Here is a 14,441-nt window from a genome sequence, read left to right as displayed (position 1 = left end):
ACATCTCTTATCCCACATCCTGCATGCCGTACCCAACATCCTGCAGCCCACATCCAGCATCCTACATCCCACGTGCCATATCTCACATCCCACATCCTTGCCTCCTTGCATCCTACTTCCCACCTTCCCATCTTGCATCCCACCTCCTGCACCCCACACCCATATCCTGCATCCCACATCCAGTGTCCTGTCTCCTTGCATCCTGCACCCCACCTCCTGCATCCCATATCCTGCATCCCACCTGCTCCATCCCACCTCCTACATCCCATATCTCACCTCCTGCATCCCACCTCCTGCATCCCACACCCATATCCCGCATCCCACTACCTGCATCCTACATCCAATGTCCTGTATCCTCGCATCCTGCACCCCACCTCCTGCATCCTGCATCCCACCCGCTCCATCCCACCTCCTGTATCCCACACCCATATCCCGCATCCCACTACCTGCATCCTACATCCAATGTCCTCTATCCTCGCATCCTGCACCCCACCTCCTGCATCCCGCATCCCACCCGCTCCATCCCACCTCCTGTATCCCACACCCATATCCTGCATCCCACCACCTGCATCTCACATCCAATGTTCTGTATCCTTGCATCCTGCATCCCATATCCTGCATCCCACCTGCTCCATCCCACCTCCTGTATCCTATATCGCACCTCCTGAACCCCACCTCCTGCATCCCACATCCAGTGTCCTGTATCCTTGCATCCTGCATCCCACCTCCTGCATCCTATATCCCACCTCCTGCATCCCATATCCTGCATCCCACATCCAACGTCCTGTATCCTTGCATTCTTCACCCCACCTCCTGCATCCTATATCCTGCATCCCACCTGCTCCATCCCACACCCATATCCCGCATCCCACTACCCACATCCCACATCCAACGTCCTGTATCCTTGCATCCTGCACCCCACCTCCTGCATCCCGTATCCTATATCCTGCATCCCACCTCCCGCAGCAGCAGCATCCCTGGGCGATGCAGACCCACCCAAAAGCAAGGAGTTTGGGATCAAAACCCAGCTGTGGTCCTGTTCATGGTATGCGGGGGGATTTCCCGTGTGCCGGCTGTCGGGAAGGACCTCACCTCCTGCCCAGGTCAGGGCCGATAGCGGTGCGACAGGGATGCGTGGGCCGGGGGAAGGCAGAGGGCTCTGCATATCCCTAGGAATAAATCCCAGCCGTAGGAGCCGTGCAAGTGCCAAAGCAAGCGAGCCCACGAGCTGGCAGAAGCAAATGAGCTCTGTTTTGCCAAGGTGATATATGTGTATATATGTATTTTTATATATATATATGTATTTATATATGGTGAACAGGGCAGCGTTTGGCTCCCGGGGACGCAGGAGCATCGAGGAGGCAGCCGGGCCTGGAGCACGGGAGGGAGGCAGCGTGCAAAAAGCAAACTTCGGCCGAGCCGGAATATAAAGATCAGCTCGAGCCAAAAAAATATCAGCTCCAAACCGCGCCCGGGCACGGCTCGCAGCGGGTCAGCCCCGAGCGTGGCCTCTCAGAGCCTGCGCTGCAAACCGCCGGGGCTTTCGTTTTGTCGGGGAAATTATTTTGCTGGGAATTTAATTAATTTGCGCTTTTCCGGTGCACGCAGCCCCCAAATTCATGCGCGCCCAGCGGCCCACCCCGCTTCCTAACCATGATTTAATATCCCAGGGCTGGACTTATCGTGTTACCAAGATGTCGGGACTTTGCGCGGAGCATGCCGCAGCGGCGCGGTGGCAAACCTGCCGGGTATTAACATCAATAATTGAGGAGGAAGGAGTGAGGGGTACTTTGGCGATGCCGCATTGATTGGCCTGTTGCGGTTTTTCTGCCTGTTTGCAGAAACCCGGTTATCTGCAACGATCCGGCTAATCGCTACTCGGGGACAACACGGAGCGCACGGCACCGGTCGGTGGGTGGCTTGTAACCGGTGCCGGGCACCCATATGTGCTTGGGTGAGGTTCCTCAGGGTGCTGCGGGGTTTGGGACCGAGCATCCCCCAAAATCACCCGTCTGCTTGGTGGGAGAGGGGTGTAAAACCCATCAGTGGGGACGGCTGGAGGAGTTTGGCTGTTTCAGCGATGCCCGTGGTGTCTTCAAGTGCGTGCCAAGGTGCGAGTAAAGCTTGAAAATGGGTTTAAAAAGCTCTGCAGGAGCCGGGTACAGAGGGGACCATGTACAAACCCCCAGGGTTTATCCCCATACCCCGATCCCAAGAGCCAGCCACCCCTTGGTGCACCCTGCGGGGCTGGGGTGAGATCGTGGGGCTGCTGCTTTCACCCCCCCACCCCAAGGCCAGGCTGGGGTGCAGGAGATGCCCAAGATGAACGCAGGGGCTGCGGAGCATCACAAGATGGTGTGTGCGGTGTCCCGAGGTCCTGTAACCCCCAAAGAGCAGCAACCGCTGGAGGAAGGGGGCTCCAGCCCCAGTCAGAGATCAGGAGAAACAAGGAAAAAAAGGCTTTAAAAAGAGGTCAGAGCCACCCAAAAATCCACACACCCTCCTGCAACACACACGCGTGGCAGCCCGCAAACATCCGCAGCCCTGCGGCATGTTGCACGGGTGACACAGGCTGACACGCCACCCCATCCCACAACACCCCCCAAAACATGTGCCAACACGCTCCGACCACGCACACGCAGCCCCGTGACGCTGCACAAACCCCGGGTCCTGCAGCGAAGGGCAGCACATTGCAGCCACCCCAAAAGATGCTGCAAAACCAAGCAGGGACCCCCCAGAAACCATCCAGCCCCAGCAAGGAGACAACTCATAAACCGGCCCCACAGGGGCATAAATTGCTTTAGTTTTTATTATTTATTCACCAAACGGGAGCACGGCCAGATCCAGGACAGCCACCCCAGGCAGGGCCAGGAGCAAGTCAGGGTGATGGGGATCACTGGGGGATCCCCGACTGCACCCCAACACTGCGAAGGGGCAGAAGAGTGTGATTCTGCCCCCCAAATCTCCCCGGGGAGCTGCTGTGGGATGGGGTCCCCCATGGAGGACCACCATTAACGGGTGGCAGTTACACCCCGTGCCCTGCTCCAGTTATTCCCCTGCTTGGGGGATTTCCAGGAGGTGCTGGGAAAAAAAAAATAAATCAGCAGGGAACAGCAAAATAAAGTAAAATTAAAAAAATCACAGCAGTGCAAGGAGTTGGGGGTCACAACCCTGCTCCCTGGCGCAAAGCTGCCCTCGGAGGATCGGGGATGAAGGGGAAGGGGTAACACCACATCACCAAAATAATCTGCTCCCGGGGCAGCAACACGGTGAGATCCAGGTTGCATCTTCCCCAGCTTGCTGCACCACGAAAAAAAAGAAATATAAATCAAAAAGGAGGGGGACGGAGGGGCCAAGCGGTGCTGGGCACCAAGGCAAGGGGGAAAACCAGGCGTCCTCAGCCCCAAACCGCTGCCTTCGCTCTGCCGAGGCGGTGGGGAAAGGCGTCACGGGGCAGGAGGCGATCGCCGCCGCCCCACGGGCATCGCAGAGCGTCACGCTGGGGTGAGACCCCCCGGGGCAGAGCTCCCCCAAAACCCCCCGCAGCCCCAAAGGAGGCTCTGTGCCTCCAGCCGACCCCACCGCGCCGGGGAAAGGGGGCACCGGCCCCCGGGGACACACGGGATGTGCCCACACGGAGCATGGACCACGGCAGGATCCGGGGGCGAGGAAATAGATGGGGGGACCGAGGTCCCCGGGATGGTTTGGGGAAGGCGCTGGCCCCAAACCCCTTCTTCTCCTCCTCCAAGTCTCCTTATTTAGTCACGGAGCGGACGGCTGGGAGTGCTCTCCCAAAAAAACATGCCAAGGAGGGGGATGTTGGGAGGAAAAGTTGGGGAGGAACTCGCCAGGGAGCTGCGACTCACCCCCCAAAAAACACAGGGAGAGGAGGCGATAGCCTGCGAGAGGCTGCGCAGGCAGCAGGATGGGTTATTTTTATTTAAAGCAGGGTTTACAAAGCTTCCCCAGCTTTAAATAAAAATAGGAATAGGGGGTGAACCCCCCCAAACCCCCCTTTCTGCCCAGCCCTGGTGCATCAGGCATGGGGCAAGGGTCTCGCCACGCATCCCAGCTCCCATCCCAAAAACTGAGCTGGATATCGAGCCGAGCTCGGGCTGCTTAAAAACCCTCCGGACACAAAATAAGACTCTAACAAGGCTGAAGCAGCTGAAGAAAAGAGGGGGATGAGGTCTGGGGGTGCAGGGGAGGCAGAACCAGAGGGTCCTGGGGCCACAGGCGCCCCGCGAAGCCCGGGGACGGTCGGTCCCGGGGGGTTTGCATCGGCACGGCGGTGATTTATGGAGCGCGGCAGAAGGAAATAACGCGGCAGCCAGCGCGCCGGGGCAGCTCCCGGCTGCGGCTGAGCCTGTGCAAAAATACAGGAGAAAAAAAATATATATATACACAAAAAAAAATATATAAAATACTCAGAAATACGTTGGACCAAGGACTGTGTTTAAGTGGCCCCGCTGAGCCCGGCACGGCCGGGGAAAGCTGCGAACGGGGCAGCTTTGCTCGGGCTTCCCAGCGGCGCGGAGCAGAGCTGCCGGGGACGCACGTCCCTGCAAGCAGTCCCGAAAAACCCCAAAGCATTTGTAAAAACACCAACCCTAAATGTTTCCTTTAGGGAAGGTGTGTGTTTGGTTGGTTTGTTGTTGTTGTTTTTTTTTTTTTCCCCCCCCTCCCTTAATTGAAAACTCAAAAGGGAGAAGCCAAAAGGGGAAAGAAAAATCATTTATTACCGTTTAAAAATCAAGCTAGCGGCTCATCGGGGCGGTGTCGGACAAGCTGGGACCAAACTGGATCCGGGCTGGGGTGAAGGTGACTTTTCGGCGACCGCGGGGACGAAGGTCTCCGGGGCGCTTTGGGTGGAAAAAAAACCCACAGTACCCAGCTGGAAAAAAATAAAATAAAGGCAGGAAAAGTGAAAAGGCAGAGTTCGGCGGGGCTGAGCTGACGGTGGCCCCTGGCTCGCAAGCGATGGCCAACGTTGGCTTTCTCCCTGCGAGCCCCCCACGCCGCGACCCCTCGCTCGGGGCGGGTTTGGCACCGGTACCAGGATTCCAAGGGAAGCAGCAGCAAACCCCAAACGAAAAGGCGATGCTGCGGGACCCCCCGCTTGAGAGAAAACCCGACCCAGGCTCTAGTTGAATATAAGTTTTTATCTTGATGCAACATCGTTAAAACCGTCACAAATCGAAACAACAGGTCGTTAAAAACGCTTCGCACGATCAGTACCTAAAATGCACCAGGCTCCCAAGCTCGCTTTGTCCGCAAGACCCTTGTGTTTTCCCCAAGACTCATTTTTTTTTTATCGTTTTTCTTTTTTAAATAAGCAACTTGTTAAAAAAAAAAAAAACCCCGCTCCTCCACGCAGGATCGGCCCCGCTTTCGCTCCAAGCACAATTGCACGAATTATTATTATTTTCTTTTTTTCTCTGCGCAAGAAATAATGTGCATTTTCTTTCCTTCTTTCAACATCGAGGTTAAAATAATATTCCATTTCCCGAGGGTTAATAAATAAATCTGGTGCATAGTGAGATAGCAGCCAACCGTTTGCAGTCCATATATTACTATATTGCCTTTCAGGTCGCCCTAGAATTGTTACCTCTCCCCCCCACACACTATTTTTAAGAGCATAGATAATTTTAAATCTCTATAAAACAGTATTATTTAACCCAATTGATTCCTGTATATAGTGCATTCGGCTTCTTCCCAACATCGTTAAATTAACTCGGATATTATTTGCATGCTATTACATACAAACTTTTAAGACTCGTGTATTTTTTTTTTTCTTTTCTAAAGGATTTTGGTTTTTTTTTTTTTCTTTCGTAAATCACCAAGCAAAATATAGGCTCAAAAAAAAAAAAAAAAGGCAGAAAAAAACCCCCCTAATTTCTACATATTTACAAGGGTGAATAAGTTAAAGGTGGCTCAGGTTTGGCGGCGGGGAGGGGGGTGCGGGCGGCGGGGCCGGGCAGGGCGCAGCGCTGCCGGGGTCCCCCCCTCCCCCCCCCCCCCCGGGATGCTCCGTGGGGTCCCCCCCCGGGAAAAAAAAAAAAAATCCAATGGGATGAGGGGTAAAAGACGCCGGGGAAGGGGGGAAGGCAGCCGGCTGGCGCTGCTGCCCGGGGGGAGGCACGCCGTACACGTCCCGCATGCAGCCTGGCTCCAGGTCCACGCACCCCGCACCCCACTCGGGACCCCCCCTCCCCACCCCCCCCCTCCCCCCGAGTCCCGACTGGGGGGTGGTGATGGTGGCGTGGGGGGTTCAATTTCCCCCTCCCCAAAATTTCAAGGAGGGGAGGGAAATAAGAATAATACTTTTTTTTTTTTTATACAAGCAGAGGGTTTGCTCTCCCCACACGGAGGAAAAAGGGGGGGGCCCCCCTCACCCCCACCCCCCCGGGGCTCACATGAAGAAGTCGGCGGCGGGTTTAGGGGCAGCGGAGGGGGAGGGGTCCCGCGGGAAACCCCGGCCGGCTAACTTCTCATATTTTTCTTTGTACAGATCCCTTTCCTTGGCCAAACGGGTCACCTCTTGCTTGAGTTGCTCCACCTGACTCTGGAGTTGACATTTTTCGTTCTCCAAGATGTGCCGCTGTTGGACCCGCTTGTACCGGCAGGATTGCGCGTAGCCTCGGTTCTTCAAGGTCCTCCTCTTCTGCTTGAGGCGGATCACCTCCTCCTTGCTGAAGCCCCTCAGCTGCCGGTTCAGCTCCCGTACCGACATACTCACCAACTGATCATCGGAGAAGCGGTCCTCCAAGCGCAGGTGGTGATGATGATGATGGTGATGGCCGGGATGGTGATGGGCGGCCGGTGGAAGCTCCTCACCACCGAAAGGTTGAGGTCGGAAAGGCTCGTAACCTTGATGGTGATGATGATGATGGTGAGGGGCACCGATCAACGCCTCCACCGCGTCCTCGGGTGTCAGGTTGAGAGCTTCGGGGTTGAGGTGATGCTGGTAACCCGACATCCAATACAGCTCCTCCAGCTGAGGTTTGGAGCCCAGGGAAGCGGCGGTGGTAGTCGGGGGGCCGGGAACCGGTTGCCCACCTGGACTAGGAGCGCAAAAACTGGGCGAGGAAGGCACGGAGGAGCAGGGCGTGCTGAGCGGGGTGGAGGAGAGGGACCCGGCGGGCAGACGGTGGCACAGCCGCTCCGCCTCCGCCGGCTCCTTCTTCACCTCGAACTTCATCAAGTCGAAATCGTTCACGTACTCGATGGCGAGGGGGCTGGTGGGCAGCTCCGCGCTCATGGCCAGCTCCGAGGCCATCTCAGTCCATGGAGGGAGCGGGGGGCGATCCCCCGGGCACCGCCGTTCACCGAGGGTCGGGGATCCCGAGGGCTCCGGGAGCTTCCTCCGATCGGGCTCCGGGGTTCCTCTCTCCGCTGCAACCGGTTGCCCCCGACGGGGCTCCGCTCCCGGGTTACGGCCGGGCTCCGGGAGCCTCCGAGGGGGTTTTTGGTGCGGGGTTCAGCCGGGCTCCGCTGCGGGGTCCAGCCGGGCTCCGGGAGCCTCCGAGGGGGCTCCGCTGCGGGCTGCAGCCGGGCACCTCCACCGGGGCTTCGCTCCGGGGCTCTGCTCCTCTCTGCAGCCGGGCTCCGTTTGCTGGATTCTCCACCGGGGCTTTGCACCGGGTCGCAGCCGGGCTCTGGGACCCCTCCGCCGGCTCGGCTGCTCTTTTCCCACCGCCGGTAAAGCGGAGCCCCGTCGGTCCGGGACCGGCCACCCTCCAGCAGGGCTCTGCGGCTCCTCGGGGCAGGCTCCGCCGCTGCCTGCAACCGTGCTCCCAATGGCGAAGAGAGCAGGCAGCGCCCTGCCCGCCCCTTCCTGCCTCCCCTGGCACCTGCCCCAGCCCCACCTCTCTGGGCTGCGAGCCTTCCCCTTGCCCTCCTCCTCCTCACCCCGGGCACGGCGCCCTGGGGGCGGGGGCCGCACCCCCTGCCTGCACCCTGCCCGCCCGCTGCCGGTGCTCGGCGCTGCCGCCGCCGCTGCCGGGCGGCTGAATGGAGCCCGCCGCCTTATATAGGGGTGGAGAAGCGGCCTGGACCCGCCTCCCGGGGCGGGCTTAGTCGCTTTTAGCCTATCAGAGTGACGGTCGCCCGTTTTGATTTGCATATCCCCATGGCAACGCTCCGGGGTGGCTGTCAATCTCCGCGGGGAGAGGGCTCGGCGCTGCCTGTGCCCCGGGCATCCCCCCTGCATCCCCCGGGCACCCCCCCTGCATCCCCCCTGCATCGCCCCTGCATCCCCCTGCATCCCCCCTGCATCCCCCTGCATCCCCCGGGCACCCCCCTGCATCCCCCCCTGCATCCCCCCTGCATCCCCCGGGCACCCCCCCTGCATCCCCCTGCATCCCCCGGGCACCCCCCCTGCATCCCCCCCTGCATCCCCCGGGCACCCCCCCTGCATCCCCCGGGCACCCCCCCTGCATCCCCCCCTGCATCCCCCCTGCATCCCCCGGGCACCCCCCCTGCATCCCCCTGCATCGCCCCTGCATCCCCCTGCATCCCCCGGGCACCCCCCCTGCATCCCCCGGGCATCCCCCCTGCATCGCCCCTGCATCCCCCTGCATCCCCCGGGCACCCCCCCTGCATCCCCCCCTGCATCCCCCCTGCATCCCCCGGGCACCCCCCCTGCATCCCCCTGCATCGCCCCTGCATCCCCCTGCATCCCCCGGGCACCCCCCCTGCATCCCCCCTGCATCCCCCCTGCATCCCCCGGGCATCCCCCCTGCATCCCCCCTGCATCCCCCCTGCACCCCCCGGCATCCCCCTGCATCCCCCCCTGCATCCCCCGGGCACCCCCCCGGCATCCCCCCTGCATCCCCCCTGCACCCCCCTGCATCCCCCGGGTACCCCCCCTGCATCCCCCGGGCATCCCCCCTGCATCCCCCCTGCATCCCCCTGCATCCCCCCTGCATCCCCCCGGGAATCCCCCCCGCACCCCCCCTGCATCCCCCTGCATCCCCCCTGTACCCCCCCTGCATCCCCCGGCCCCACCATGGGCCTTCACCCCCCACCCCAGCTGCCACCCCCCACCCCGGGCCCAAAGCAGACTGAGCAAGGTAGTGGGGAAAAAGAGAAAAAAAAAAAATGATAATTTCCTCCCAAAGAGATGGGAAAGACCCAACCCGGGGATTTTATTGATCCCAAATCAGGTCTCACGCCGCCTCGCTGAGCGACCTCACCCCTTTCCCACCTCGGTTTTCCCAGGCGGGAGCAGCCCAGCATCCTTCCCGGAGCGTGAGGCGGGCTCGCCGTCCCTGCAAAAAGCCCTATACAGACAGATTTGTAGGGGTTGTTTGGGTGGTGCCGCAGGCCGCTGGGGGTTGGAGCGCGGCTGGCTTCGTGCCGCAGGAGGTGACGTTGGCGCCCGGCACGTGGCGAGGAGCGTCACCAGCTCGAGGACGAGGCCCGCCATCCTGGCGCATGGAAAAAAGCATCACCGGCACCGAGCGGTAGCCGGTTGGGTGGCAATGGGGTGCTGAGCCCACCGCAGGATGAGGCCCTGGCCTCCGAGCCCTGCCACCTCGTGGCTGCTGCAGCTGCAGCACGGGAGGGACAAGGACATTTGGGGCGCCCGGGCGAGAGTCGGGGTTAACACCGGTGGGGTCACGGTCAGGGCCGGGGGGTCGGGGTTAGGACGGGGCCATGCACCAAGGCACCCAGCACCCTGGTCCCAGCTGCAGGCACAACTGTTCTCCACACCAAGGTGTCCGAGGGAAACTGAGGCACGGGCCAGTCGCCGTCGAGCTGTCCCACCCAACCCCGAGGGTGGACCCGTTTCATCCCGCAGAGGTTATTGGTACCCACCCACCACGTAGCAATCCCAGGATCATCCCCAGCGCCCTGCAGGATGAGGCCCGGGCCCTCCTACATCCCATCCCGGGCCGCATCCTGCCCCGCTGCACCCCCGGGGGGATGACGGTCCCCTCGCCCAGCTGATGGCCGTCCCTGCTCGGGGACTTGGGGACAGGGGACACCGCCCTCCCCAGCTGCTAACTGACCAGTCAAAACCAGGGATTATTTGGGCCAAAGTAAGGCAAAAAAGCTTTTTTTGGGGGAAGAGAACCCTTCATCCCGCCACATCCCCAGCAATTAAAACCCCACATCATTCCCTTTACTGGAGCCGGTCTCCGGAGGGTTTGGGGTGCTTGGTGTCCCCGTCCCCATCTTTCCCCTCCTACCAAGGTAAAAGTGAGTCGGGGCAGACGGGGGGTTCGTCCCCCGAGGGAGGGTCATGGATGCAAGCAGAGAAAACCCCGGCGACGCTGGAGGTTATCCCGTATTGGATAGCCTGGGACACATATCCCATACTGGAAAACCCAGCTTGGGCAGGGAATAATGGGAGCCCCCCCCCCTCCCAACTTGGGGGACAAAAGAGAAGGGGACAAAAAGGGCGGCTCAATGTTTTTGCAACAAAAAACCCTGTTTGTGGGATGTTTTTAACCCGTTATTTTCTTAATTGTGTGATCCCGAAGGCAGCATCGGTGTCCCCATGGAGTGGAACGACGGGGTCCCGCACCGGGAAAAGGGGGGGGGGGGGGGGTCCGGGATGCGGTGCCACCCCTGGCACCGACGTTCCTCCCCGGAGCCGCTCGCACCTTGGGGGCACCCGGCCCCCATCGGCAGCTGCCACCCACGATGGGACAGGAGCCATGACGGGATTAGGAACGGGCCGGACTCCAACGGGGCCGTCGCTCGCCCGCAACACCCCCCTTGGGTATTTTTAGCGGGGTGGCCGGGTACAGTGACACGGCCAGGGGAGCGCGGCCGGCCCCGTGGCATGTCCCCAGCCCTCCCCGCCACGCCAAACGCCGGGGCCGGTCAGCTAAGTTTATTCGCAGGCAGTCGAGTGACATAACCAGGTTGGTGGCCGCGGGATGGCGGTGGGATGGCGTCACCTTTTGCTTTTAGAGTGGGCAGCTCGTGTGCCTCTTTAACCCTTCGAGCAGGGCCGGGTGCCTGGGTGCCCGCCCTGGGGGCTGCCTCAGTTTCCCCAGTTGGTTGATGATGGGGTGATGGTGCCCAGCACCCAGTCTGGGGTGCTGCTGGCTTGGAGAGCCCTCGCGGGGACGTCACCCCATGGTGAGGGTGGTGTCCATCACGATACACCCCATAAGCCGGTGGTACCATCTTGGTGATGCTCCACCAGCACCCGCAGCGCGAATCCAGCCGTTGCTGCGCAGAGAAGGGTCGGAAACGATTTTGGGAGGGGTGAAAAATCATGCAAAGGGGCTGATGCCCAGGGTGGGGCCACCAAGGAGGAGGAGGAGGAGGGCAGGGGACAGCCGCCCTGATGACAGGCAGAAAAGTGAGCCGGCGGGTGATGCTAGCCTGGCACCTGCTTCCCCGGCAGGGGACCAAGAGCTGTGCCAGCAGCACCCGCCGCAGGAGGGTTTTCCAGGAAATGTTTACGGTGCCCTCCAGAAACGCTGCTCCGTGCCACCCCTCCGGCCAAGGCACCCCCAGGGCACGTCCTTGCCGGGGGTCGGGGGGGCCCTGGGACAGCCCAGCCGTGCGCCCACCGCCGCAGCATCCCCAGCTCCATGGTTGGATGGATAAACCCCTATGGGAGCCCATCACCGAGGCATCGTGGCTGCCGGCGGCAGGGGGGGGGAACCCACCGGGGCTCAGCAACACCTCTCCAGGGGCCGCGTTTATCCCTCCTTGGAAATTAATCACCCCCAAGCAGTGCTTTAACGACAGCCGGCAATAAATTACAATCCTCCCCGGGAAGGGAGCGGCAGCGGCGTCGGTGGGCGGCAGAGCTGCGGCTCGCAGCGAAGCTGCTCGTTGCCTCGCTTAATTAGTGCAGCACGAGCCTTAATCCCCGTTAGCTCCCGTTAGGGAGCCACGGGCAGCACCCAAGCTCCCGGCCACCATCACCCCGCACCGGCCACCCCTGGGGACCCGCAGCATCATCACCGCCTCCGGGGTGATTTTTATTGAATTTTGTGGGTTTTTTAGGAAACAGCCACGTGAAGAATCATCCTTTCTGGGTAAGGGTGGGGAAAAGTTATAATAATTACAAACCCTAGAAGATTTGGGGAGCAGAGCAGCCCCTCCGCCAGCGTTAGCAGCTCCTCGAGGGGATTTTCGTGCAGTATCGCTGAAAAAGAAAGAGCAAAGCCACGCTCCAACCGGGCATCCCGGGGACCAAACTCTTTATTTACATATCAAAACACACAGGTTAATAAAAGACATTGAATATCAACGGAGACGATGAAGATTTATTAAAAAACAGCTCGCTGTACACACACCGGGGTATGAGTGCAGCCCCGGCGGGGGGACCCGCTGGCCCTCGCAATGGCTGGGGGGATGCTGGGGACGCGGCCACCCCAAACTGGTCTCCCAGTGGCACTAAACCCCCCCCCCAGTCGCTGGCTCAGCAGCAGGCAGCATCCTTAAAGAGGAGCCCGGGGAGGTGACAGGCTTCGGTGACATCGTGCCTTACGCCGTGCCCCGGGTCACCCGAGCCAGGCGATAAATCGCCCACCACGAGCCGGGCAGGGGGGAGCATCCCAGCTCCTGTGACCCCCACAGGAGCCCTCCGTGGGGGTCACCTGGGGAAGGGAAACCCCCGTGGGGACCCACGCCGCCCAGTTGCGGGGTGGGGGGAGGATGAAACCGCAGCCGTCAGCCCCTTGCCGGAGCGGCGGCACACCTGAGCCCGCGGCATCGTGGTGGCTCCGTCGGCCACCCCGGCGCCAAGAGCACCTGGGTGCTGGGTTCCCCAGGGAGCCCCAGCGTTCACCCACGTCCCTGCTGATGCCTTTTCCCTGCAGGGCTTTGCCTTAAGGTGCACGATTTAGGGGCAGTGGATGGGCAAATCCGGCCGCCTCGCACGGCTGCCCCCGGCTCTCGGCACCTCTTGGCAAGGGGAGATCCTGCAGCTGTCCCCAAAATCGCATCCGTGGGGGGGAACAGCATCCACCACCCCAAAATCCCCTTGGAAATTGTACCCACAGACGCAAAAAGCCATTGTGCCAGCAGCTACAGAACCGGCAGTACTCTGCTCGGCACAACGCTCTTTGCTCCTGCCTGGATTTGGAGTGACCCTCAAAAAACCCCGAAAGAGGTGGCTTGGGTCTCCCAAGGGAGACCAAACTCCCATTGGGACTGGGAGAGGTGGGGCTCAGGGTGCAACCGGCCATGGGAGATCCCGCCGTGCTGCAGGAGCGTTCGGCGTGAGCTCAACGCTGCTCCCAACGCACGTTTCCACTAGGGATGCTCTCGGCACACGGCTCTGCTCCAAGACATCTCCCGAAACCAAGGAGATGGAGCGGGATGGATGCAGGTGGGCTCTTGGCACGGAGAGACTGGGGCCGAGCCATGCCAGGGCTTTACGCCCCGTTATATCCCAGCACGGCGACTTGCGACCACCGGCCACGCTTGTCCCCAGTACAGTGGCTAACCTGGATCAGGGCCCATCGGGTGATGGCATTAAGCTCCTCAGGTCCCCGTGTCACCTTGTGTCCGGGACAGCAGCAGAGCCGCGATCTGTGGGAGAACCGATGGGAATGGGAGCCTCTTCCCAGTCCCGCAAGCATCCAAGAAGCCTGGCGGCGGGGTTCGCCTTCAATAAACCAGCTGAAAAGATAATTTATTGGCAAATTAAAAGATTTCAAACAAAGCTACTTCCCTGCGGGAACGGGTGGTGCTTCCCCACGCTGCCACCCGGCTCCTTGCCAAAATGATGTCCCGGAAAAGCAAGATGAGAAGGGGGTGCCGTGTCCGGCCGCGGCGTCCTGAGGTAGGTGCCAGGGCATGCCCGGCTCTGCGGTTCCTGAGCTGGTCGGCTGCCGCGGGGTCGGGTCTTGCTCATAGACGGGGCTTGATCTGCAGCCGTTTGCCTGGAGGGAGGAAAGGAAAAGGTGCTGGCGGGAGGTGGGTGAGACAAATCTGGACACCCCTGGGCTTCTCCTTGCCCGGTTGCGGTGGATGAACGCACCGGAGATGGGCATGGGCACTGGGAATGGTCCTCTGCCCTGGCAGCACCCCACCCCGACAGCACCCACCGGCCTCACCTCTGCCGCCCTCCTCCAGACGGACGTTTTCGGAGTCCCGCGAGGATGCTGCCGGCAAAGTCCTCTTCCATTTGGTGCTGCCTGGGAGCAGAAAGGAAAAAAAGAGGAGAAAGTCGTCAGCGTTGGCTTGGGTCGCCACGGAAATCCCTTGGGATGCGGGCACAGGAGCATCCTGAGCTCCTCTCCTGCTCCCGCAGCTCCGTCACTTCGTGCTTTAACACGGGAAAAAGGGAGTAAAAGCTGCCCCAGAGGGCACGGTATCGCCGACGAGAAGGAATAATTAGCGAGCAAACGGAGAAAAATAAAGCAGTCCATCAAATTGCATCCCACGCCTCCCATCCCGAAGCCTGCAGTGATGGCTGCGGCTCCCCCACCGCCCTGCCAGCCCGCTGGTGGGGACAC

At 60.8% G+C, this 14,441-nt stretch overlaps 2 protein-coding genes across 2 annotated transcripts in view; both read right to left on the bottom strand.

Moving 5' to 3' along the window:
• Positions 1-6,356: 6,356 nt before the first annotated feature.
• On the bottom strand, positions 6,357-7,279 carry MAFA (MAF bZIP transcription factor A; the record flags this gene model as incomplete). Its single annotated transcript, XM_082310865.1, has 1 exon — positions 6,357-7,279. One exon carries the CDS (start codon positions 7,277-7,279, stop codon positions 6,413-6,415), a length of 867 nt encoding a protein of 288 aa, XP_082166991.1. The 3' UTR covers positions 6,357-6,412.
• Positions 7,280-12,236: 4,957 nt separating this feature from the next.
• The window catches only part of ZC3H3 (zinc finger CCCH-type containing 3), a 184,389-nt gene continuing 182,184 nt past the window's right edge, over positions 12,237-14,441 (bottom strand). Inside the window, exons 12-13 of the mRNA XM_082314797.1 lie at positions 14,040-14,120; positions 12,237-13,865 (exon numbers count right to left, since the gene is read on the bottom strand). Of these exons, the coding sequence (XP_082170923.1) occupies positions 13,834-13,865; positions 14,040-14,120 (113 nt within the window). The 3' untranslated portion in view covers positions 12,237-13,833. The remainder of the gene's footprint in view (positions 13,866-14,039; positions 14,121-14,441) is intronic.

The sequence above is a fragment of the Platalea leucorodia genome, assembly GCF_965183815.1.
Source record: "Platalea leucorodia genome assembly, chromosome: 1".
Classification (NCBI taxonomy): Eukaryota; Metazoa; Chordata; class Aves; order Pelecaniformes; family Threskiornithidae; genus Platalea; species Platalea leucorodia.
The sequence above is the reverse complement of the archived record's forward strand: the minus strand, read 5'-3'. Positions and strand labels throughout refer to the sequence as shown.